The sequence below is a fragment of the Natrix helvetica genome, assembly GCF_964273705.1.
Source record: "Natrix helvetica genome assembly, chromosome: 2".
In the NCBI taxonomy this organism is placed as follows: domain Eukaryota; kingdom Metazoa; phylum Chordata; class Lepidosauria; order Squamata; family Natricidae; genus Natrix; species Natrix helvetica.
In genome coordinates this window covers 142737714-142765120 of record NC_138552.1, presented here as the reverse complement: position 1 = coordinate 142765120, position 27407 = coordinate 142737714, and the positions used below count along the sequence as shown (strand labels likewise).

The window sequence follows — 27407 nt, the reverse complement described above, 5'->3', positions numbered from 1 at the left end:
TAAAGTTCCTGAAGAGTCAAACTGAGCAGCAAAGGCTGAACCATTAAGATGACCACCACTACCATGCTGAGGCAGTTCCTAAAACATTAAATGAAAACAACCAGTCTTTTCTCACACACTGATGTGGTAATATTTCACTGTTGATGAATAGCCTGCCTTAACTTTGAAAGTGAATCATCGCATATATTAAACAGTCCTATAAACAGGAAGCTCCTGCTCTATACTGAAAAACCAGACATATTCTGCAGTAAAAACATTCTAGTATATTTGTGACACTACAAAAGAGTAAATAATTCATTTCTTATTATATAATACTTGCTGGTTAGCATTACGTAGACCTCATGAAAATTCATGAGGATTATGAAATAGAGACGTTTTAAGCAAACTATTTGCTAAAACATTGTAAGAAATAACCATGTAATTTCATTAACACACCCAGTGCTTCTTTCACCTGCATTTCTTTGTTATTGTTGCTTTTATCAGAGCCAAATCAGATGCAATATTAATCATGAGACTGCAACCAAGTCCTGAAAAACTTATATTTCAGAGGTCACCAACTCAACAGTCATTAGACTGGGAGCGAAAACTGCTAAATGGGGCAGCATTCTACCTAAGCAGTCCTCTTAACCTGTAAGGATATGTGGGAAAGATTTGGGGAGTCAAGGCCTAGGGAACAATCAGATAAGAGACAGCATAACCAGCAGTTGGATAATGGGCAGGGCAAGAAGCTCAGAAGAGATTCTCAGGTTGTAAAAGAGATAGGAGAGGGAAACAGGATTGTACTTTCAGGTTTGTAAGATTCTGTCAATGTAACTTTACAAAAAATTGAAAATCAGCTTATCTGGTTGTGATTCCTATCTGGTTTACCCCGCAAGACTGACACAAAATTATTAGCTTTCTATGGAGATTCTCAGTCATCCAGGTCATGGTTGTCAGAACTGAAGAAGCTTCTTGGATGAGAAGCGAAAGATCTTCAAGGAAAAACAAGTCCATTTGACTTTTGAAAAAGCACCTTGGGACAAACTGATTAGTTATACCAGTGGTGGGCAACCTTTTTTTTCAACTGAGCCAAATCTCGCCAAAACCACGATTGAAATTTATTTTGAGAGCCGCATTTTTAAAACCGAAAATACATAGGATGGTACACTGTTTTTAGTTTCAATTAAGTTTTTATTGAGAATATTCTGCATGCAAGTATCCACATAGGTCGGGAGGATACAAATAACACAACTAATAAAACAAAAACTTTAGAACGATATTATTTATCGATAACGTTAAATTCCGTAAAATTTGCCTTACAATGTAGAGAAAATTACATCCTGACAATGACTGACAAAGTCACAACCACTAATGTGAACATTGGCCTTGCATTTCCTTGGATAGTTTGAGTAAGTCAGGTTTGTATGTTATTGTTTATAATTTCATCTCTCTCTCTCCCACTTTCTTTTTTTCTTTCTCTCTCTCTCTCTCTCTCTCTCTCTCTCTGGCTCTTTGTCTCTCTCTCCCTCCCTCCCTCTCTGTCTCCCTCTGTCATTTTCTCTGGGTGTCTATCTGTCTGTCTGTCTGTCTGTATCTCTGTCTCTCTCTCCTCCTTCCCCCATCTCTGTCACTCTGTGTGTGTGTCTGTGTGTGTCTGTCTGTCTGTCTCTCACTCACTCTGTGTGTGTGTGTGTGTCTCTGTCTCTCCCTCTGTCTCTCTCTCCTCCCTTCCTCTCTCTCTGTCACTCTGTGTATGTGGATGTGTCTGTCTCTCACTCATTCACTTAATCACTCACACTGTGTGTCTCTCTCTCTCTGTCTGTCTATCTTTCTCTCTCTCCCCCTCTGTGTGTGTGTCTGTGTGTGTGTGTCTGTCAGTCTCTCTCTCTGATTCCCTCCCTCACTCCCTCTCTCTGTTCCTCTCTGTCTGTCTGTCTCATTCACACACACACACACACACACACAGAGTTCGGAGGGAAGCTTCTGCAAAAGCCGAGTGACAAGTCTCCCAGGCTGTAATTTGCCAAGCTGTACGCGCGCGCCTGTTTTCCACGGCGTGGAGCAGCGGCGAGATTCTGCGTGGCGAGCGATGATTCCAGGGGCCATCCGGGAAGATGAGGAACGCGAGGGGAGACCCTGCCCCCCCACTGATGGCCCCCGGAATCATCGCTCGCCACGCAGAATCTCGCCGCTGCTCCACGCCGTGGAAAACAGGCGCGCGCGTACAGCTTGGCAAATTACAGCCTGGGAGACTTGTCACTCGGCTTTTGCAGAAGCTTCCCTCCGAAGCCCAAGAGGAGGGAGGGGAGCGGGCGCCCGGCACACTGAAGAGCCGCATTAAAATGTGCAAAGAGCCGCATTTGGCTCGCGAGCCGCAGCTTGCCGACCACTGAGTTATACCATCTTGAGAATGGATGGCTGCTTTCCATGTCTTGGGTCTTGGATATTAGACAAAAATCCAAACAAAAAGTGAAAACTAATGCACATTTTCAGTGTTCACTCTCATTCAAATGGTTCCCCCCACCCACCCTCAGGGAACACAACTTTCCACTCAATGGTTATATTTTATGGACACATGCATGAAAGTTGAGCTGAATTAAGGCTAAATACAATTTTATCCTATCCACCAAACAATTTAACAGCTGCACATTAAGAAAATTTGACAGGGATAAGGAATGTATAGGCATTCAAGTGTGGCTGATCAGCCACTGCATTTACAACATGCTAAATTGCAATGGTATCTTAATGGAGGAAACAAGCCTCTTTAGCTAAACTATTTATTACTTCTCTCCTACTGCAATGGGAGGGACAGGGACTGTTGTCCAGAGCATAATTAGGGGTGATTAATCCCTTTTGGGAAGGAGCCCAGTATAAGAACTTTCCCAAACCACAGTGATATTTACCTCAGCATTTGAGTTTACTTGAGTCGTAACCCCACTTGGGCAATGCTCAGGACAATTATTATCTGGGATTCATTTTGGCCTATGTCCTATGAGTAATTGGATAGGGTGTTTTCTAAAATGTCTCAACCACTTTGAGCAACTGGCACAGTTCTCTGCATCCACTAGATTATTAATACTTCTTTAAGGAAGGAATATTTCCAATAGTTACTGAAATGCGCATGCCCAAGATGGTGTCCTGTCGCGTTTGAGGAGCGCTTCGGGGAGATGATTGTCCTTCTCGGGGCTTGCAGGCGGTACCCTATCCCATCGTTGGTTCCAGGTCCAGCTATGAGAACTTCCTAGGACCTTGGGGATACCCTTGAGCTGAGATTTCCTGCCTTGTAGCCGGAACGTTGTGAGTGAAAAGGAGTGGTTGCCAGTGAAAGGAAAATGGAGTGTGTCGGCGGCTGCAGGCATGGGTGTGGTTGGCGGCGTCAGCGGGATGCCTGGCCTGGGGTCTCTGCAGCCGGCGTGGGTGTGGTCAGCAGCAGCGGCGGCAGGATGCCCGGCCTGGGTCTCCGCAGCTGCCGCTCCCCACGCCATGGTGTTATCTCGATTGCCCCCCCCCCTCCACCTTGCTTATGGACGTGATAAATTGGATCAGCGGGGAGTGGCTGAGGCAGCTGGCATGGATATTGACGCCAGTGGAGGATGGCTTCGGTAGTTGGCGTGGGCGCAGTTGGAGTTCACCACCTCGCAATTGATCATCTGCTGCGATTTTGACATCTGGCGTTACTCTTACATATTGTCCTTAACACCGACCATTGCTATGATGGACATAAGCTTCCCGCTACCCCCTTGAACATTGTCGGCTGCCCCCCCCTGGACATGTCATCTCCTCATTTCATCTCCCTGTGATGTAACCCATTTAGTTGATGCCACACTCTCTATGTTATACTGCGACAGTACTTTACTCCCTTCGGGAACTCCCCCTTTCCCAGGAATGGCCTTCTTGCCTATCAAGACACTTCCTTAATGACGGATCTTGGGATCCCGAGAAGTGGCATGCGAAGAAGAGAAGCTCCTCCTGGGGGGGGAGGAAGCTCCTCCTGGGGGGGGAGGAGGAGCTTCCGGGGCGAATGGCGGCTGTCGTGTAAGCTCCGCAGAATTGCGGAGGGGCCTCCCAGCTGGGAGAGGTGCTGCCGACCCTCAATATCATTCTGAGGGTCGGGCTTTGTCGGTGACCACCCCCCGGCTCTGCCTGGCTATGATGGGTCGGGCAGGGCACCTGGGTGGTCGGCTGGCCGGCAGGAAACCGGGAACGCTGAGGACGCCGAGCTCAGTATGAATATGAGAGCGCCGAACGCCGTTTGCCTTTCGCTGAGCGCTCGGCGGAGAGCGGAACGGAGAAGTGAGAGGCGAGCAGAGGTGTGTAGTGGGGTGTTCGTCTGGCTGGTGGGAGCGCCAGACGCTGAGCAGAGCGCTAGGCGCTGAGCGGAGAGACAAATGGCGAAAGGCGAAAGCGGAGAGACAAATGGCGAAAGGCGAGAGGCGTGGAGAGGTGGAGAGACGTGCGGAGTCACGATGATGGTGGCTGGCGTGTTGGTGTGTTGGCGTGCTGGCCGGGGCGCTGGTCGGAAAGCCGGAAGACCGCTTCGTTGTGTGGATGGAGTTAAGGAGAGGAGAAGAGAGGAGAGCTAAACGAAGCGGCTGGTGGAGGGGGAGCTGAGTGAACCACATCAGAGCAAAGACAACTGGAATGGAAAGCTTGAAATCTAAGGTTGTGGAATTTAACATGTTTAACATCTAACATGTCTAACATCTAACAATAGCCCCTGCGAAGATGAGCAGCAGGGGTCCCAAGAAGGCAAGTGTCCATCTTTTCCTGGGCCTGGTCATGGAGGAGAGACACCAGGGGGATAGGTGGACAGTTGCTGAAGGTGTGACTTTTTCCTTCCTGCTTTTATCGAGTACTGATTCTCTTGCCACAGCTTCAAACCTCATTAATCTATTTTACCATCGACTAGCCCACTAACTTACCCTTTCCACCTAGGGTTAGGACAATATCTACGACAAACCAGGATACATCCTCAGCATCTGTAACTAACTAACTTTGCCCCTATGATTTTTTCTATATGATCTTTATGTACACGAAGTCGGATTTACTGCAGCTGCGGGAGTCCCCTCTCTCGCAGGTCTGGCCCCCAGCCCTCTCGAGGGCCCACCTTGAGGACGGGTTCATTAACCCAGAGAGGTGGAGGAAGCGCACGTTAAGGGGTTTTTTAATTAAATGTTTTTTAAAAGTTGTAAGGGGTTATAAGGATGGGGGGGAGGGGTTGTAGGGATGGGGGGGGGGAACTGGTTAGGAGGGATGGAAGAGCCAGGCACTTAGGTGTGGTCGAAAGAGGAGGGGGCGGAGTGGGGGAGGAGAGGGAAGATAGCATTCCTATGCAGGGCACCTTAATACCAACGGTCGTAGGGAGGGGCAGGTGCGAGGACAGTTTAAGAGCACGTAGTCGGTTGGGAGACCGGGGTTTTTGGTCATTCCCGGTCGTTTGTACCAATCCCTGCATACTAGGTGGTCAGGATCTACAGACCCAAGGCCTGAGACTGCTGTTATGCAATGCGAGGTCCGTTGTTAATAAGGCCCCCCTCATCCACGATCTAATTTTGGAGGGGGACCCGGACCTCGCCGGAATAACCGAGACCTGGTTGGGCCACGAGGGAGGTCTACCCCTTGTGGAAATGTGCCCTCCAGGTTATCGAGCATTTCACCAGCCTCGGGCCCAGGGAAGGGGCGGTGGGGTAGCAGTGATTATCCGGGAAGACTTAGAGCCGAGAGAGTTCACTGTGCCGCAGACATCCGGGTGTGAGTCCCTCGTCGTGAGATGGGGCCCAGGGAGGCAGTTGGGCCTGCTGATAGTATACCTGGCTCCTCGCTATACTTCAGCAGCCCTGCCCGAACTCCTTGAGCTGATCTCATCGGTGGCGGTTGAGACCCCCAAACTTTTAGTGATGGGGGATTTTAATCTGCCGTCGATGGGAGAAGCGTCTGAGGGGGTTCGGGAGTTCATGGCTTCCATGACAGCCATGGACCTGACCCAGTTAATTCAGGGCCCTACTCACGAGGGAGGCCACACCCTGGACCTTGTTTTTGTCTCTGGCCAGTGGACGAGTGATCTGGGAATAGGGGATCTAGACACTATTCCCCTGTCATGGTCGGATCACTCACTTCTCCGGCTGGACTTCCCTGGTGCTACCCCCCGCCGCGAGGAGGCGGAACTGGAAGGTATTAGATGGTTCCGCCCCAAGCGCCTGATGGAACCGGATAGGTTCCAGACGGAACTTGGGCCACCTCCTGTGGACCTGACCCGCCCCCGAGTAGAGGACCTGGTAGTCGCATGGAATAGTGCGGCTGCCGGGGCCCTAGACCGGGTGGCGCCTTTGCGGCCTCTCCTGCGGCGAAGAACCACCCTGGCACCTTGGTTTACCGAGGAGCTAAGGGTGATGAAACGCCACAAGAGACGCCTAGAGAGTCGTTGGAGATCCTCCCGTTCCGAATTTGACCGAGCACAGGCACGAGCATATTTGAAGACGTACCTTGTGGCACTAAGAGCGGCCAAACGTCAACATTGCGCTGCTCTTATTGCGTCTGCAGATAACCGCCCTGCCGCCCTGTTTCGGGTGACCCGTTCCCTCTTGTTTGAGAGACCACGGGAAGCCCCTTTACAGGGTAGAGCAGAGGAGTTTGGGAATTATCTACAGGACAAAGTCGCTCAAATCCGGATGGGATGGACCCCTTTCAGTGGTTCAGTAGAGACGCCCGTTGCGAGTCTTGAGGGACCGCTTTGGGAGGAGTTTGACTCGGTTGCCATCGAGGATTTGGACAGGTTGCGTGGACGTCTGCGACCCACCACATGTTTATTGGACCCGTGTCCCTCCTGGCTTGTACTGGCATCCTGGGAGGTCACGCGTGACTGGCTCCTGGGCCTGGTGAACGCCTCGCTGGGTGAGGGGTCTCTACCGGCCGCCTTGAAAGAGGCGGTGGTGAGGCCCCTGCTCAAGAAGCCTTCCCTGGACCCAACGGACCTAGTCAATTATCGTCCAGTCTCCAACCTTCCTTTTTTAGCGAAGGTTGTAGAGAGTGTGGTAGCACAGCAGTTCCCACGTCACCTGGAGGAAAATGATTATCTAGACCCGCGCCAGTCCGGCTTCCGACCCGGGCACAGCACGGAGACGGCCTTGGTCGCATTGGTTGATGATCTCTGGAGGGCCAGAGATAGGGGTTGTTCCTCTATCCTGGTCCTATTAGATCTCTCGGCGGCGTTCGATACCATCGACCATGGTATCCTGTTGCACCGGCTAGAGGGGCTGGGAGTCAGAGGCACCGTTTTACGGTGGTTTGGCTCCTACCTCTCTGGTCGGACGCAACGTGTGTTGACAGGGGAGCAGAGTTCGACCCGGAGGCCACTCACATGTGGAGTGCCACAGGGATCGGTGCTCTCGTCTCTCCTGTTCAACACATATATGAAACCGCTGGGCGAGATCATCCGTGGTTTTGGAGTGGGATATCATCTGTATGCTGATGATACTCAGCTATACATTTCCACTCCGAACCACCCCAATGAGGCCGTCGAAATGATGTCCCGGTGTCTGGAGGCCGTACGGGTCTGGATGGATGGCAACCGACTAAAACTCAACCCTTCCAAGACGGAGTGGCTGTGGCTTCCGGCCTCCCGGTTCAACCAGGTGCTTCCATCTCTGGCCATCGGGGGCGTCCAACTAGCCCCCATGGAACAGGTGCGCAATTTGGGCGTCCTCCTGGATGCCCGGCTGTCCATGGATAACCATGTAACAGCCGTGGCAAGGGGGGCGTTCCATCAGGTTCGCCTGATGCGCCAATTGCGCCCCTTATTGGACCGGGATGCCCTACGCACAGTCACCCATGCGCTAGTGACGTCTCGCCTGGATTGCTGCAATGCTCTCTACATGGGGCTTCCCTTGAGATGCACTCGGAGACTACAGTTGGTCCAGAACGCGGCCGCGCGGGTGATTATGGGGAGGACTAGATACTCCCCTGTAACACCTCTCCTGCGCGAGCTGCACTGGCTTCCTGTGGTCTACCGAGTGCGTTTCAAGGTTTTGATTATGATCTTTAAAGCGCTCCATGGCACAGGGCCTAGTTATATGCAGGATCGCATCCTGCCTCACACATCCCTACGACCAATTCGCTCACACAGAGAGGGACTTCTCCGGGTGCCGTCCGCCAAACAGTGCCGGGGGGCGACACCCAGGAGCAGAGCCTTCTCTGTGGTGGGCCCAGCCCTGTGGAATGACCTCCCCCGTGACATCAGGATTACTTCCGATCTCCGCTCCTTCCGTGTACAGCTGAAGACCCACCTCTTTCAATTATCTGGCCTGGCTCAATCGTAATTATTCTTATTCCTCCTAACTGGTTTTAAATTGTATTTTAAACGTTAAATTTTAATTCTATACGGGGTTTTTATAATTGGGGTATTTTAATGCGGGTTTTTTAACTGTCTATATGATGTAAATTGTTTACCTCCTCCGAGTTCGAGTCCGTGTTCGTGTATTTGTATGTATGTTTTGTATGTACGCCTATGTGTTTTTATATATTTTCTGTGTTTCATATGCCCCATTGTACGCCGCCCCGAGTCCTACTTGGAAAGGGAGCGGCTAATAAATTCAAACTTATTATTATTATTATTATTAGACTTCTTAGGGGTTTCTTGCAGGGGTTTTTTAATCAAATGTTAAGGGGGAGGCAGGGGGTTGATTCGGATGGCTCAGACAGGCTTGGGGGGGAGTCTGCCAGGGCACAGGCCAGAGCTAATTAATCGGCATGGGTCTGGAATGCTGGGAAGGGTTGGGATTCCGGGGGAGACATTAAGCCATTCCGTTGGGGGATTCACCATCTCTACTGTTTGTGGGAGAGGCAGATATGGTGGGGGCTGAGGGCCAAATTATGTTCAGGGGACGTGGGTTCGTTGTTTAAGAGCGATCGTGCATTCCAACCCTCATCGCCCTTCTCGCACCCCCAGGTGCTCAGGATTACCGGACCCTGGTCTCCGGCTGGTGTCGCTTAACGCCAGGTCCGTGGTACATAAGGCTCCCCTCATTTACGACCTCAAGAGGGTAGAGAGGACCTGGCATGCATTACAGAGACCTTGTTGGGCCATGAGGGGGGTGTTCCCTTTAGTGAATTATGCCCACCAGGCTTCCAGGCGTTTCACCAGCCGAGAGCCCAGGGCAGGAGTGGGGGGGTGGCGGTGGTTATTAGAGAAAGTCTCAGACCTCAAGAGATCACTGTGCCTCAGATAGGCGGGTGTGAGTCCCTTTTTGTGAAATGGGGCCTTGGAGATCAGGTGAGCCTTTTTGTTACATACCTGTCTCCCTGCTACATTTCATCGGCTCTGCCGGAGCTGCTGAATGTATTAGCTGGATTGGCGGTTGATTTCCCCAGGCTTATGATCCTGGGGGATTTCAATATGCCTTCCATTGGCAAGACATCCGAGTCAGCTCGAGAGTTCATGGCTTCTATGACGGCTATGAATCTAACTCAGTTAATTCAAGACCCCACCCATAATAGGGGACACACACTCGACCTGATTTTTGTCTCTGGGCAGTGGATGAATGATCTAGATTTAGGGGATATTTCTATGCAACCTGTATCATGGTCTGATCATTTCTTCATCAGGCTTGACTTCCATACTGCTACCCCTCGCCGCAGGGAGGCGGAACCGACTAGATGGTTCCGCCCCAGGCGCCCGATGGACCCTGAAAGGTTCCTGGTGGAGCTTGGGACTTTTCCTGAATCCCTTGCTCACAACTCAACCAAAGCCCTAGTGGAAGCCTGGGATAGGGCGGCCAGTGGGGCCTTGGATCGCGTTGTGCCTTTGCGGCCTCTGACCTGGTGTCGATTCCGGATGGCTCCCTGGTTTACCGAGGAGCTCCAGGAGATGAAACGCCAGAAAAGATGCCTAGAGAATGGTTGGAGGGCCAGCCGGTCTGAATCTGATTGAACACTAGTAAGAATTCATATTAAATCCTACTTAGTGGCGATAAAAGCATCAAAACGGCAACATTTTTCCGCTCTTATCGCGTCCGTAGATAACTGCCCAGCCGCCCTGTTTAGGGTGACCCGCTCCTTACTAAACCAAGGAACTGGGAAAGACCCCTTGCAGGGTAGGGCTGAAGAATTTGTTCAGTATCTGCAGGATAAAATCGCTCAGATCCGGACAGGCTTGGCCTCTGACTGGGTAGATTTGGGCGAGTCGAGGGGGATGAATCTTGTGGAGACTCTCTGGGATGAGTTGGACCCTATGACCCCCAAGGGCATGGACAGGATTATGGGAAGACTCAGTGCTGCCACTTGTGTGCTGGACCCGTGTCCCTCTTGGTTAGATTCGGCTTCCCGGGAGGTGACACGAGGCTGGCTCCAGGCGATTACCAACGCTTCATTGAGAGAGGGGTTCTTTCCCACCGCCTTGAAGGAGGTGGTGGTGAGGCCCCTCCTTAAGAAGCCTTCCCTGGACCAGCTTCTTTAGCCAACTATCATCCGGTCTCCAACCTTCGCTTTGTGGTGAAGGTTGTTGAGAGTGTGGTAGCACGTCAGCTTCCCCAGTACCTGGATTAAGCTGTCTACCTGGATCAGTTTCAGTCGGATTTCAGGCCCGGGTACAGCATGGAGACGGCATTGGTCGCATTGGTCGATGATCTTTGGTGGGCCCGGGACAGGGGCTGCTCCTCTGTCCTGGTCCTATTAGACCTCTCGGCGGCTTTTGATACCATCGACCATGGTATCCTACTGCGACGACTCGGGGGGTTGGGAGTGGGGGGGTGTACCGTTTTACGATGGTTCTCCTCCCACCTGTCAGATTGGTCACAGTTCGTGTTGACTGGAGGGCAGGGATCGACCCTGAGGTGCGTCACTTGTGGGGTGCCCCAGGGGTCGGTTCTCTCACCCCTCCTGTTCAACATATATATGAAACCGCTGGGCGAGATCATGTCCCCGATGCCTGTAGGCTGTGCGGATCTGGATGGGAAGGAACAGGCTCAAGCTCAATCCCTCCAAGACTGAGTGGCTGTGGTTTCCGTCATCCCGATTTGTGCACCTTGTTCCATCTTTGATGATAGGGAGAGAAATTTTAGCCCCCTCAGAGAGGGCCCGCAATCTGAGAGTCCTCCTGGATACATGGCTTAGTTTAGAAGAACACCTGATGGCCGTGATCAGGGGGGCCTTTTACCAGGTTCGCCTGGTATGTCAGTTGTGCCCCTTCCTGGATTGGGATGCTCTGTGCACATTCATTCATGCCCTCATCCTTTCTTGCCTGGACTTCTGCAATGTTCTCTACATGGGGCTGCCCTTGAAGAACACCTGGAGGCTTCAGCTGGTCCAGAATGCGACCGCGCAGGTTATCATGGGGGTACCTAGGTGCTCCCATGTTACACCCCTTTTAGGCGGTCTGCACTGGTTGCCAGTTGTTTTCCGGGTGCAATTCAAGGTACTAATTATGACCTTTAAAGCGCTCCATGGCTTAGGCCCCGGGTACTTGCGAGACCACCTACTGCCACCAGTAGCCTCCCACCGTCCAGTGTGATCCCACAGAGTTGGCCTCCTTAGGGTGCCATCGGCCAGACAATGTCGGCTAGCGACCCCCAGGGGGAGAGCCTTCTCTGTGGGAGCGCCTTCCCTCTGGAATGAGCTGCCCCCGGAGCTTCGCATAATACCCAACCTCCGGTCCTTCCGACGCGCCCTAAAAAGTTGGCTTTTCCAGCAAGCCAGCCTGGCCTGAACAAAATAAAATAAATGATTGATTTGTTAATTTTAATCTAATTTTTAAAATGTTATTGTTAATATAATTGGGTTTGTTTTTGGATACTCTATCTAATTTCCTTTTTAACTTTCGTAATATGTGTTTTTTTTAATGTTGTACGCCGCCCTGAGTCATTTGGCAGAAGGGCAGCATATAAATCCAATAAACAAACAAACAAACAAACAATAGCCTTAAAGGAAGCTGGCATACTTTCTCCTTAACAGGCCCTGCCTGGACCGAGATAGGAATTAGATAACTATCACCCAGTTGTCGAACCTTCATTTTTGGCTGTTTGTTCAGAGAACAGTGGATAAAGCAATTATCTGGATTCCAGTCAATCAGGTTCAACAATTATGAGGTATCCAAAACAAAAGCTCTCTGAAAAAATAATTTCTATGTAATGAATTTGAGATATCCAAAATTCCATATTATAATTCCTTATTCCATATTTAAATATATAACCAATAAAGAAAATATTGTATATCAACATTATCCTTGTATAATATATCCCGTATAATGTATCCAGAAAAGAAAGTAAAAACTCTATTTTTGATACTCACATACAGTTCAGGTATAGACAAAATCCCATTGGTTATATAAATTGTAGAAGATGCACAGGCGTCCCAACCATGTAACAATTTGAGTTATAGTGAAAAATCTTTGGTAGACGCCAGACTATGGAAGACTGCTTTAAAGTAACACATTCATTCCACATTCTTAAAATAATTGACTAGATAGCAATAGCAATAGCACTTAGACTTCTACACTGCTTCACAGTCCTTTTACAGCCCTTTCTAAACAATGTACAGAGTCAGACTATTGCTCCCAACAATCTGGGTACTCATTTTACCAACCTTAGAAGAATGGAAGGCTGAGTCAAACTGGAGCCTGGTGAGATTCGATCTGCTAAACTGCTGGCAGCCAGTGATCAGCAGAAGTAGCCCGCAGTACTACACTCTAACCACTGCGCCACCATGGTAGGTACGCAAGCATCAAAGTCTAGTGTTTGATCATTTTGAATTTTGAGACTTTAAAAAAATCATCATCATCGCCCATGACTTCCCACATTAGTTACTGCTTACTGTAGTTTTGTCTTGTCTTTTCATTAGGAAATGTGTTCAAGGTGGCTTATAACAACAATGTTGACATTCAGCCAAAATTTTAAATGTGAGGTTACGAGTGGAATGTAAAGTGTTAATGCAACTGATTTTAAAGCTTCTAATGCAATTTCCACATAATAAGATAAACCCAGTATATTAAGTTTATACATACATACATACATACATACATACATACATACATGCATGCATGCATACACAGTGTCTATAACTCAATAAAAGATCTATTGTTTAATCTCTAGTTGAACATGATCTTATTGACAGCCACATATGATCAGTAGCTTCTGTTTTGAAAGCCAGCGCTCTGAAATTTTTTAAAGCCTCTGAGAGGAAGCACTAACATGCCATTTAAATAAACTTTCCAAATCTATGTTTTCAAGCTTAAGAGCAAGAAAGTAAATTACTTCACTACTACACCACTCAAACAAAATGTAACTGAAACTCTGAAACCAAATTAAATAAAAGCTGTTCCAATTTTTTAAGAGATACGTTAAGGGAAACCTTATAATCTTTCAAAAATAAATGCACTGTGGGCAAGCTTCAGTTGCTTATTTTAAGAAAGGAACAAGGATTGCTGTGCTTTGATTACAATAAAATCCAAGGAGGCATTTTAATATTACTCCTGTCCTTGTTTTTTAAGCTTGCCATTTTAAATCCAAATATGCCATTAACATCCTCTAGCTCTTTAACTATATAAAACAGAGACACAAACAAAAACAATAATATGCAAGTTGTAATGGACAAAACTACGGGATATAAATAAGTAGTTGGTGTTTATGAGGTTATAAAAGGAGCTGTTCATAAGTAGCCTCTGCAGTCAAGCAAACCAACCCTTAGGAAAATGTAATGAGTCAAAGTGTCAATACTGGGCAGTGCAGAGGAAAAAGCAACATTTAATGATTCTGCTAATGTTTATTCAGCATGTATAGATCCTTCGTTCTTAAGCAGAATGACAAAATGCCATGTTAAACCCTTCCGTATATTACAGCTTTAAAGGTAGACAAATGTAAAGAGATCTCAAATTTATAGTTAACCGTTACTATACTAATTGTTAACACTACATACACACACACACACACACACACACACAAATATGAGACGCACCTTTTCCCTCAAAAAAGAGGTTGAAAATCTGGGTGCATCTTATATACTGAATACAGCATTTTTTGCCTCCCGAAACCCCGCCACCTTCACCAAAATGGCCGTGCATAGCCTTTAGGAGGCTTTCAGAGTGCTCTGGGGGGCTGGAGAGGGCAGAGATGAGCAAAAAATGGGCTGTATTTTTACTCAACTTTGCCCCTCCCAGCCCCCAGGAGCACTATTCATGCCCTTTTTTTGACAAAAAAATGGGCCGTTTTTTGCTCGTTTTTGCCCCCCCCCCACTTCCCAGGAGCACTCTACAAGACTCCTAAAGGCTATGCCTGCCCTTTCTGGGGGGGGGGGAGGGCCCGTTTTCGTCTGTGTTTTTTTAAAATTGTCTTTTCAAAATCTTGATGAGTCTTATACTCCGAAAAATACACACTATAACACAAGCATATATATCTATCTATATCTATATATCTATATCTATATATCTATATCTATCTATCATCTATCATCTATCTATCTATCTATCTATCTATCTATCTATCTATCTATCTATCTATCTATCTATATGTTGTTAGTTGCAAAGTCATGTCCGACTCATCGCGACCCCATGGACAACATTCCTCCAGGCCTTGCTGTCCTCTGCCATCCTCTGGAGTCCATTTAAGTTCATACCTACTGCTTCGGTGACTCCATCCAGTCACCTCATTCTCTGTCGTCCCCTTCTTCTTTTGCCCTCAATCTTTCCCAGCATTAGGCTCTTCTACAGTGAGTCACTACTAAGGCAATGATAGGACAATTTGGGCTTGAATTCATTCCAAGAAATATTTGAGAAAACAATATTGGCCCCTTTCCTAGTTTCCACAGAAATAAATTCAGACTTCCAAGATTCTGTTACTATAACCATTACAATAAAAATAGCCCTGACCTTTTTGGCATTGGTTTCTTAGGTTTATTTTATAGCAGTGGTGACCCAATCTTTCTGTTATCAGGGATCAGATTTGTGAAAGATAATTCTTCCACAGAAAGGGTGTGTGTGTGTGTGTGCTCAACCTAGATCCCACGCCTGCACAGATCAAGCTTCACTCGCTTGTCCGCCACTTGCACAACCCGTTTCCTAACATGGACCAGAACCGGTCTATGGCCCAGAGGTTGGGGACCCCTGATTTAAAGAATTGACAAAGGCAAACCACTAAGTCATTATCACACAAAGAAATGACTATTGTTAATCTTGATTTTATAGAAAGTGACCCTAGACACCCACCTCCCTTCAACTATAAATTCAAATTTGGCTGTCCTACTGAGTACAAGAAGTCATGGCTCATAGCTACCAAAGGGGAAATTTAGTCCCAAATAATCCCACTAAACATGGGTAGGCAATCTTACTAACTGAATTAAATTTCAACTCCCTGACTGATATATATAATAGTCATATATACTTCAAATATACTACAAGTAGCAGTCCAGAAATATACATTAAAAATCATGTTGCCCTGGAGGAGGAGCCAATGTCGCAATGAGACGACGTGCGATCTCATTGTTGTGAGATCGCCGTTGATACTTTTGCCGCTGGGTGGTCCAAACGGACCTAAACCGTCCCACAGAGACGGTGAACAGGAAGAATATGTCTTGCTGATCTCAGGGACATCGCAAAGTCTCTGATCGATGCAAGAGAAGTTCTTCAAGCTGGCGACAACAAATCCAGCCATTAGGCTAATGAAGTCGGGGCGGCTCCAAAACGGAAGGATATGGAAAGAGAAAGTTTTTCCAGCTGGTGAGGAATTTTTACCGTTTTAAAAGAGATTGCCTATAAAAAACTTTAAATTAATTTAAATGGGAGAACAGAAGAAATAAGAGGCGGAATTAAATTTGGAATGGTTTTGGACAGTGGGTTATCTTACTTTTTAAATGCTATCTTCATGGATGGAATTTATGCAAGCCTTTTAAAACGAATGGATTAAGTTTTCTTCTATTTTTTTTCTTTTATTATTCTTTGTAACATATGGACTAAAATTCTCCTCTTTCATTACTGTGGGTGTTCTTCTAACTCATTCAAGAATCTGACTTTTTTTTAAACTTGAAATACAAAAAAGATACAAAAGAAACAAAGAAAATTGCAACAATAACACTGCTATTCAGAGGCTGGAGGTTTGTTTATTGGAAACGAAACACTCTTACTTTTCTCACTGATTATCCTGGCTTGGCAGTCCAAGATCTCACTGCTTGTTTATAGAGAGTGATAAGAAGAAAAGCATACAGATGTCCTTTTGAAGAATATCTTTAACCAGAGAAAGGTGAAAATAAAACATTATTGTGAATCTATGCTTAATCTTGTTAAAACCTTCCAAGATAGAGCAGCAGTGTTTGTCAGCTGGAGATAATGGCACAATTTTAACAGCAGAAAGAAATTTTAAGTCTGCAAAAGATATTCTCAGAAATACAGAAATTATCAAACACATATCGAGTTGGAAGACTTAGAGCCTCTAACAGCAAAATATGATAAAGAAGTTGAAGATGTTTATCAAGTGGAAAAAGTAATGGTTAAAATCCTAAAAATCGAAGAAGAAAATGAATATAAAAAAATTAAAATTGCTGATATTTATGGTGATCGGTTTGTCTCTGAAAATGGAAGGAGTGGAATACCGAAAGAGGAATTAAATGGAGGGGAAATCTACCCTAGATGGCAAGATACAGAAGAAGAAGAAATGATATTTAGCAATATCATTGATAACACTACCGACAATCAAAGATAAGCTGATTAAGGAAACAGAAGAAGGGCATCGAAATTACATGAGAGATTTTATAAGCAAGGAGTTGCTAAGAGGAGTCCATACAAAGTTGATTAAGGAGATGATTAGAGGACTGACACCACAAATGGCAGAAGATATGAGACTGTTTTGCTATTGGAAAGATACAGGTTGATAGAGGGAAGAGTATAATTTAAAACTAGTTAAATTTAGTGAAATTTAGTGACAATAGATATAATTAAATAAATAATTGATAATGATAATAATGTATACAATGTGTAGTGTTATGATAAGTAATAATTGGATATGAATATTGAATGGTACCCATGAAAGGAAGATTAAAATCCATTTGGATTATATATAAAGGTTAATAAAAAAAGAACTAAATTAGATACAGTTAACTCTTGATTATTAGGGGGAAAATGTTATGATGCAGGATATAGTTAAATAAAGGAGGGATAATGATAACAACATATATACAGGTATGGGTGCAACATAAGAAAACTGCATGTAAATTGTAAACAATGATTTGGAAAGGAGGATTAGAAAACTTTGTTATTAAATATTATGGATGTTTAGTTAAAATAGGACATAAGGATTCAGTGTTATTGGAGGATTTTAGAAATAGTAAATGAAATGCCAGTATGTGGTTATGTATTAAATCTTGGTATATTTTATGATAAAGGACATTTAAACAATTATAGTCAAATGAAAATGGAGGTATGATGATGGTAACATGTATAAATATCTGAGTTAAAATACTTGAGTTAATATGAATTATGTTTGTTGACTGTGGAAGAGATGCACGAAAGCCTTTTTGTAACCAACTGATACACTTTCTACAGTATGTAAAGAAGGATGTGTTGTGTTTGTTTTGAAAATAAAAAATAAAAACAATTATTAAAAAATAATGTTGCCCTAAAGAATTGCTTTGTACATTTTAAAAAATGATAAAGAATTGTTTTGTACATTTTTAAAAATGATACAAGGTTAAGTCTTTAACAATAAGGCATTTGTAGCTTCAGTAGCAAAAACATCTAATTACATTGTGCAGATGGTTTTAAAAATCGACACCAAAATAAAATGAGCTGCATTGTCATAAGCATTATAAGTACTATGCTTTTCCCAACGGATGTGTTCGTATAATAACACAAACACACACACTCACACATAGACAGAATGCACCAAAAGTCAGCCTCTACAGCAGGGGTGTCAAACTCAAGCCTGCAGCCTGGATCCGACCCGCGGGGTGCTTAAATCTGACCCCCGGAGCCGGCCTGGAAATAGCAAACAATTGGCCTGGGGGCTGCAGGAGGGCTGCATCCCACTTTGGCCTACAAAATGCTGCAGGAGTTGTCCGTGCTCTCTCCCCCCACCCCCATGGAGGAGAACTACAATACTGATCTAGCCCTTGAAGAAATCCAGTTTGACACCCTTGCTCTATAGGGTAATCACAATATAATTTGTCAATATGTCTTCTAATAGTCTTATTTTATATATACTTAGGAATATTCAAAGGTCATCCATAAAATTAGTAATGAAATCTTTGGTAGAAAATGACAACTAATTTGAACATTTAATGTTATTTATATAATAAACTGTCTCTGGAGTCTGATTTTTGGTACACTCATGTGTGTGTTAGTGTGTGTATATCCTCACTGTGTACATTACCGAGCATGAATTTAAATTCCAGATTTAAGATTAAGGCGTTGTGATACACAGAATAAAAACAATTAATCCCAGAATGGAATTTTCCAGAGTATTCTAGAACCCTCTGTTCCTTCTCAGGCTGTATCATTCTGGCTGTTCCTGGGTGTGGTAGTGATTTTCTGAAAATTAATTCTCCAAACTGGCAATGGTTCTAAAGTGTTCAGGGCAAGGTGTGTGAAGGAAATAGGACTGGGTTAGGTCTAGAACTGCTTCTAGTTCAGAAAACTAATTCCTGAGAAACCACTAACCCCTTCTAAAATAACTGGAAAGCGGGCTGAAAATCAGCAGAGAAAATTTGGGGGATGGGGACAGCCTGCAATTTTGGGTTATTCTGACATTCTTCCATTCAAGTACATACAAGTCAGCCTCCACCTTTGGCAGCTCAACTATAATTAGCTTAGTTGCTTCTACCTGCACTGTGCTAAGTAGGTCAATAATAAATGGCAAGAAAAAAAATCTGCCTTTTACATTGGCTGTTCTTTGGAATGATCTATCCCCAGATGTACTAGTTAGGAAGGTGGTTAACCCCTGGATCTTCTACCAAGCTTTGTGACTAGGTTGAGGTTAATACCCCTGGGTAGGTTGTTGGCATTTTTAGTGTTCAATATTTAAGGTTTAGTATGTTTTATATATATATATTTAATTGGGGTGTCTTTTGTACATTGCCTAGCCTCAGAGTTTCAGTGGAATAGTCTTATAAGCAACTACATAAATATTAAAACTAGCCTTAGACATATAAATGAAAATATCAGTAAAATCCATGGCACCATTTTCATATAATTAAATAAAAGAGATGTTGTCATCTGATTTATATAGACTAAGCATTCATCAATTATAAATAATCTAATAGAAGAAAGATGTTCAAGCTACCTTCCTTTCCTTTGATTTCAGGAGGAATTTTACAGTGTCCACCATGGCTGACCACCCACACGGGATACTGCTGATTCAGACTAAAATATAAACTCTCAATGAATATCCGGTAAAAGCCAGTCAATCCTGGATTACCTAAAAAAGACAAAAGTATACTAAAAGTATTGGCCACAAATACAACACAATTCATTACGTTTTATCTTGTATCTTGCGCAAATTATATTTATCAAATATTTTTCACCATATGGACTATTTATACATACATGAACCTGGAATGAAAATATATCCTAAACTGTGGCATTTCTCATTCTTTGTCTAAAAATAATTTTGCAACTCAGCGGGCAACTTACCAAAGATTTACCCTACATAAATGAGTTTTCAGGGAGGGAAAAGAACTTAATTCCTCCATTGCATTGCTTTACTATAGAAACGTATAACCTCTCCAGCAATGTAGTCTTCAAATATAGTATATTATCCACATTTTTCAAGTTCCTGGAATGTTTTCTCCTGAATTAGAGCAGTTAACGTATTTGGGTGTGTGTGTGTTAACTATTCATTAATCAAAATGTGTTTTAAAAGATTTTTTTTTAATTCACATGATATGCATGAATTTCTATAATATGAAAAAGAAGAATGTATTTAAAAGAACTTAGTTAAGTAAATGCTCTTTGAATAACATGGTTCTTGTCTTTTTTTTTAAAAAAACTGATATTCTTTGGAAGAGCCAACAAAGGTAAAACAAAGATTTTATGCTGTTAAATCCTTCACAGATTTTCATTCTTCCCCATTCATTCTACTGGGGGAGTATAGAATATTTGTCTCATTTGTATCAGCAACATAGTATCATTTTATAGTCAATGACTTGGGAAGAAATCAACTTTTGTTAAGCTTTGTAGTCAATCTTTCAGTGTAGATTTTAATACTTGTGATCAATTTTTTTTTCCTGACAGGGAAGATTTCTATCTTCTGATAAACTGTATCACTACCTGAGTTTTTCTTTATATCACAGACAAAATACGGCATTGGGAGGAGCAGAAAAAGAGCAATTATAAAAAATAATCATATAAATCACTTATTACAATAGCTACTGATACTGAAACATACATTGAAGGGGTAGAAACAAGAGCCACAAATGTGAATACACTTTTTAATGAAGACAACAGAAATGCTGTCAAAAAGAGCACTCAGTACCTTAGATTGCTTATTCAAGTATCAGTTCTTGAATTTGTTCTTTTAAGCAAGACAAACACTTGTCCAGTGTTTCTGCCACAAAATGTGAAAAAATTGTCCTTGGTCTTTGGTAGCATGATGAACAAATTAACCTATCGCAAAGTAAGGGCATTCATTTTACAGTAGTTTGTAGCACTACTGCTAGTGATCTGTATTGGGCCTAATGGTGGTTAAAAGATGAATTTAAGGTGTCTGGTTCCACAAGATTAAAATCCAAGGATACATTCAAAGCTCTGTGAACAGTTGAAGTTCTCACTATTTCATAACCCCATCCAAAAATCTGATAGAACAGGAGGAAATATTTGTGGCCCCATGTAAATCTTTTGAAAATAGAACCTTGGGGACCAATTGTTATTTGCATTTATTGCCCTTTTCAAAATAGATATCATGCAAAATCTCAACTACCCAGCTAAAAAAAAAGAGAGAAGAACAACGCAACTTACATTCTTCTCTCTCATATAAACATATTCATTTATCTTCCATGTTTAATAATAATAAGAGCCCAAGCTAACCTCAATGACACATAATGTAGTAGAAGAGGTAGCGAGGCTGCCCCAAAATGCTCCATACAGCATTCATGTTCCACCAACTCCATTGAACTCTGAGAAAATCATTATACAGATCCTTTAATTAGTTCGGTGCCAATGTCCTAATAGTTTGACTTAATGTAGAATAGGTAGAGAGTTTTCTCATTATTGTTTTGGCATAGTGTATTGTTCAGGGTAATGAAGTAATACCACATCCAGATGCAATGGTTTGAAGAGCAGACAGCTAAATCAATTTTGGAAGTGGCAGTCTTCAGTTTTTTGTCACTGGGGGTACTTGTTGGGAAAAGTCTAATCCTGGGAAACAACCAATGACCCAGAAACTATCTTCAGGCACATCAAATGTTATTTGACTGTGAAGGAGTATATCATATACATGGCAACTTAAATATCTGGAAGAATGCAGTGAGACCAGCTATTTGCAACCTCTATTGGGAAATCAAGTTCTCCATTTAAAAAAAAAAACCTGTAAAAATCTATACTTTAAAACAGCACCATCTTCTGGCACATTTGTTCCTACATTATAATCAGAAAGCACAATTGTCTTAGGCATTTTTAAATTTTATTTAGTTTGTAATAAATGCCTATTTAGCAGTTCCTAACAGTCTGACATAATGTAGAATAGGCTACATTTTCTGTTGAGCAAGAACTGCTTTGAACAAATTTATCTCATCCCAATATTAAGAGAGACTACACTGCAATGTTCAAACAATGAAACAAATTAGTATTGCAAAAGCTTTAAGAACATCCCTGGCTTTTAGCCACCTCACTGTATTTTTGATTTCGTCACAAGTCGTTGTCTATAAAATGATACTGTGATATGATAGAAGAGAATACTTTTAGCTCAGGGTTGAATTGATTCTCTCTGTGCTTGGTTGTTTTCTTGCAGACATTTCATTACCAAACTTGGTAACATCATCAAATTCTACTTCCATTATTTTTAAGATCAAATGCTTCAAATTTCATTTAAGTGCAGTGTGACAACACAGCAAACCAAAATGCAAAAGAGAGCTTTAGAACTCCTTGCTGCTATGCTAAAGAAAAAACATAAGAATATGCAAGCTTAGGAAACGCTAGTCTTCTTCTCATCACATCCAAATAAAGCTGATAAACATACCTATGTAGGAGAAAGGATCAGAAACCTTTCCTTTGAAAGATCAGATAGAGCACCGAAAACTCCCAAGTACAAATGTGATTGTTCAAAGATCATACAACTCTTTCCAGAACCAACAGTTTCTCCACCTGATACTGTTTCCGATTCAATTTCCAAAGTGACATTTTAGTTTGGCAGATATTACAGCCATGTATTACTGTAACACAGAGAAATTAGGGGGAGAAGGATGCCGTGGAGAATGTGCCTACAATTTGTACATGCAGTGTACATCATTACAATACATCTGGATAATTTTTCTTGTATGCATGCTTTGTTGCACGGTTTCATATCCTAGAACAACAGCCTAAGACATTTAATAAAGTATCAGATATTTTTTGGCAACAGGCATCATTTTCATTCATTTGATAATTTCACACGATTTCTCACAAATTTTCCCATGTTCTCCCAAAGGTGCTTTTTCAGGAGGCAACTGGATTTTCTTTTTCTTTAAAGACATTTTGCTTCTCATCCAAAAAGCTTCTTCAGCTCTGCCTGGTTGGTGGGGAATGGAAGGTTGAACTATGCACTTTGGGAGAAACACCCTTCGAATGGTGTGGAAGTATTGAGTGGATTCCCAGACTACAGGAACCATTTGTGCTTCAGTTTGAGTTGCAGACAACATAGACTCATTTCCAACACCCTGAGCCTGTGTTCAACAGGGAAGGGACACAGGGCAGAAAACATCCTGCAGCCAAGAAAGCTCCACACACATTTGCACTACTCAGGCGACCTTGAGGACACAGACAAACCTCCAAGTGGCCTCAACGACTCTCTGAAAGAATGCAAATGACTATTGGGCAAAAATACACACATGATTAGAAAAAATGGTAAAGCAACGTGTAGATTTAAAACCAGAAATCTTTTTGTTGGGTATCCTACCAGAAAAATACAATAAAGGGAATACATATTTAATTTTACATGTGTTAACAGCAGCTAGAATTGTGTTTGCACAATAATGGAAAAACAAAGAGTTCCCTAGAGGGGAAAATGTAATAAAAAATATTAGAATCTGCAGAAATGGATAGATTTAACACTCAAAATTAAGGAGAAGGAAGAAACTGAATACTTTTTAACATGGGATTTGTTTTATCAATGGCTAACTAGCAGAAACAGAAAGAAATTTCAAAGTATGACAGAATGATTAATTACACAAGGAAGGTTCACTAAAATGGATAAGTGAATACTATTATTACTATGTGATTATTATTGTTATATTATTATTGTTATTATTTCTCAAGATTAACTGTACCAAGAGAACACAGTTTATGTACACATTGAATTTGTGTGTGTGTATATGTGTGTTATGTCAAAGCACCTGGTATGCCTAAATATGAGAGGGAGCATACTGCTTCCCTTTTGCCTTTCAGTTCCACCCTAGGAGCCTTCCAGGCAGCAAACCATTTTTGTGTTGCATTTGGGCTGATAAATAAATAAAGGGAGGCTAGTATCTATCTATTTCAAGCTATTTAGCTCTCAGCCATACCCTTACTGGGATTCGAATCTGGGCTGTTTTTACATGTTAAGGCAGCACAAAAATAGTTGTCCGCCTAGAAGGCTGCAAGGCTGGAGCTGAAAGGTAAAAGGGAAGCAGTATGCTCCCTCCCATATTTGGGCATACCAGGTGCTTTTGCGTAACACTAACACACACATGTTTTCGTAGATTTTCATGGGTGCAGGTATGCTAGTCTTGTTGTATTTGGGTCTTTTCCCATGTAAGATTGAGATTGTCTTGGCAACGTTTCGGCGAGGTCTCACTCGCCATCTTCAGGCTGAGTTTTGGGCTTAAAGTGTGGTCGGAGCTGCCGTCTTTCTATAAACCTTGGTGGGTGGGTGTGGAGTGCTGGCTTTGTTTCAGTAAGTGGAATGATTGGTTGTGTGGTTGTATCATGATTGGTAGATTGGTGCTGATTGGTGCTGGCTGTGTGTCCGTTGTTGTTTCATGTTGTAACGGCGTGGGTGGTGGGTGGGGCTCGTTTGTTGACTAGGGCCGGTTTCCAGATGTCTGGTACCACTATCTGACAATAATCATGAACAATTCCAGCAGGAAGAAATAGATACACTTTTAGCCTTACAAGACACTGAAAAATTTACTCCAATACTATTAATAAATATTCCCCCCCTCCAGTCTCATGTCTCTGCTGTTTCCCTTTTTTAAAAAAGGATGACTTGATTATAACTGGCCTTCTCCTATTCTGCAGAATTGTCACTTAATATTCTTTACCCCATAACTGAGCAACTAAGTTTTCAATAAAAATGACCCTCATACTAGCTCCACTAGCTCCCCGTAGGGATAAATCAGAAAGTACCTTGGTTTTTTTTCCCCTTCCAGCCAGTATCTCAATCCTTTATCACCATATCCCCTCTGCCCTTTCAGAATAAAAGTCTTTATTAATTTGTTCGATGGGAATTATACTCAAGCCTTCCCCTTTCCATTTTCTAGAACCGATTTGACCAAGACAACGTATGTATCAAACCATCACCATGTAAAACTTACCAGGGATAACTAGAAATAGAAGTCTAGGTGCCCGTTTATCATTCCAAAGATCTTCCCAAGGGCCACACTTGAGAATCTGTGTAAGGGCTCCAGAAATGTAAGTGAACTCTTCATGTATCAAATCTTGCTCTTTGGAATCTGAGTTCATGCTTGTTGCTGAACAGAAAACAAAGATAATTTAAAGGTAGCCAGTTAGTTATGAATAATCATTGGCTTTATAAAGAAATGAACTTGCCTGTAATTTTCTGGCCAAACAAGATGTCAACTCCTACATGATGTTTTCAGAAATTCTCATGTAGGGAATAAGTAAGGATAACAGCAGCTTCCCATGTTATTAAATGCTTGCAGAAGAGGCACTGATTCTTATCAGAATTGCAACTTGTAATTTACAATATGAGAAGCACGGAATAATGTAATGTTCGCATAATGTAAAATAAAGCCTAGTCACATCGTCAAATCAAGCGTCTGATATTTATTGTATGTGAACTGGGAGGAAAAAAATCAATTAGCAGGATAACAATTGAAGGCTTTCATCCCTAGTACATTAATGTCTTGAAAAGTTGCTTAAGCAGATTATTGTAATGAAAAAAAATCAGACTTATTTTAAACTTTGTCAAGGAAAATAATTTCTCAGATTTAACTTGCCAAATTCAAACTCTTCAGTGCCAACATTTTTATTAAAAAGAAATACTTTAATCAATGGGATTAGATCAGGCCTGGAGGGAATCCACTCCATTTGCTCCCTGTTGCATTTTGAGACTAATCATGTACAGTATTGCTTTGGAGGAGTGTTCCCCCTACTCCTTGCAAATGACACTTGGGGGGGGGGGAGAAACATTCCTTAAGATTACCATGAAAGAGGAAGGGTTAACATTTCTTTTAGAACTCTGACACTCTTATCAGTCTTCACAAATTAATTAATGCCTTTTAGTAATAAAACCAGAAAATATCATGGCACTATTTGACCCCGAGTGTATCGTTTGCTGCATTTGTAATACTGAGCCCCATCCCTGCCACAGGAGAAATCAAACAGGGAATTATTTCCGGCTCCATCCTGAGGGAACAAGGTACAAAATTTCTCTTCAGAGCAATCAGGATGATGCAATCACATGTCAATCCAAAGTCTGATGTAGTTTATTCTTTCAGAAGATTTAATAATCATCACACTATTTTACTGTACCCTGGAGCCAAGTGATAATAATAATAATAAAAATCAACATCACAAGCCCACTTTTGCCCCTCTCTGGGAATTGTTTATTCTTAACAGTTGAAAGAAATTAGTCCAGAAATTAGTAATGAATTTGCCTCTTTCCTGCTCCAGAGCAGGATGAGAACAACAAAAAGCTCTTCTGTAGTATTTTTTTGGGCTGAGTCATAATATATATTAAACCAAAGGAGGCAACCAGGCGCCCCCCACCCCACCCCGAGGGACTACACCCACCTCGTGGCCAATAATGTTAGGCTAATGATCACGGGAACAGTGAGCAGGAACATTATTTTGTTAACAAGATTGTCTCGCTTTACTTTGCTCCATCAGCCTGGTTATTTCAACTAGAGTTTCATTATTAGCCTGGGCTCAGTGCAATTATGCCGCTTGGTGGCTGTTGGCCATTAACTCCAGAAAACAAGCAGAGTTGTGATGGCTTCTCTGCCCCCAGCATCACCCTGGAGAAAGGAGGTGGGAAACGGGAGGGATTAATATCGGGGGCTGCAGAAGAGGAGCACCGGAGAAAGGCGGGGAAAAAAACAATCCCTTGGCCAAACACGTACCTTCCCCATTCAGCGGCTCTGGACCAGCTCCCAGCATCTCTCAGGCAGGGAGAAGAAGCACAGTGGCTTCAGTTTCTCCCACGCACTTGCCGGGCGGAAGTAAAACCAGTAGCGAAAGCTCCCGCGGCTCTTCCGCCCGGCTGAGACGTAACGGGGCGTCGGGAGTCGAATAGTTGCAAAGGTTCCGCCCCCCCGCCCCCCGCCAAACAGCGGGAGGCCATTGGAAGGAAACGAACGTGGAAGTCCGTTAATTCGGGTATTCAGAGCATAGGTTTAACCTTCGCCTCTGATGCACGCATGCGCAACCCTCACTCTATGCCTTGGTCGCGACTTTCCTCGTTTTCTTGTAGTTGCACTATATTAAAAAACTTGGATGTTCTGTGTCTGTCAGTCATCTCGTCTGTCTGTCATCTCATTCATTCATTCATTCCTATTTATATTTATATTGATTGTTTCCCGATTGCTTATTTGTACCCTATGACTATCATTAAGTGCTGTACCTTATGATTCTTGATGAACGTATCTTGTCTTTTTATGTACCCTGGGAGCATATGCACCAAAGACAAATTCCTTGTGTGTCCAATCACACTTGGCCAATAAAGAATTCTATTCTATTCTATTCTATCATTCTTTCATGACATTTATGTAGCCATCCATCTTGAACCAATTGAGTGGCTTACAACCAACAAATAAGATATTTCTAATTAAAATATTTAAACCAAAAACATTAAAACCAATAGACTTTTCACCACGGTTAAGCTTTCCCATGCAGCCTGAAACAATCTCACCCTTTCCCAGCACTTGGAGGCAAAAACCAGGCCTTGAGCACTTTTGGGGAAGGTTAAAAGTAGACTCCCACTCCAGCTCATTTGCAGTGTAAAATTGCATTTTAATGCCCTGGGAGCCTGAGTTGTTCCCCTGAGTCTCAGGATGCTCCCTCCTCTCACTTCTAATCCTAAACTGAAATTGTTCCCTATTTTGGTATT

At 43.2% G+C, this 27407-nt stretch overlaps 1 protein-coding gene across 1 annotated transcript in view; it reads right to left on the bottom strand.

Annotated features, from left to right (window-relative positions):
• Positions 1-26652, bottom strand: part of LDAH (lipid droplet associated hydrolase) — a 112972-nt gene extending 86320 nt beyond the window's left edge. Inside the window, exons 1-3 of the mRNA XM_081943160.1 lie at positions 26422-26652; positions 24652-24807; positions 19230-19364 (exon numbers count right to left, since the gene is read on the bottom strand). Of these exons, the coding sequence (XP_081799286.1) occupies positions 19230-19364; positions 24652-24807; positions 26422-26458 (328 nt within the window). The 5' untranslated portion in view covers positions 26459-26652. The remainder of the gene's footprint in view (positions 1-19229; positions 19365-24651; positions 24808-26421) is intronic.
• Positions 26653-27407: the final 755 nt, after the last annotated feature.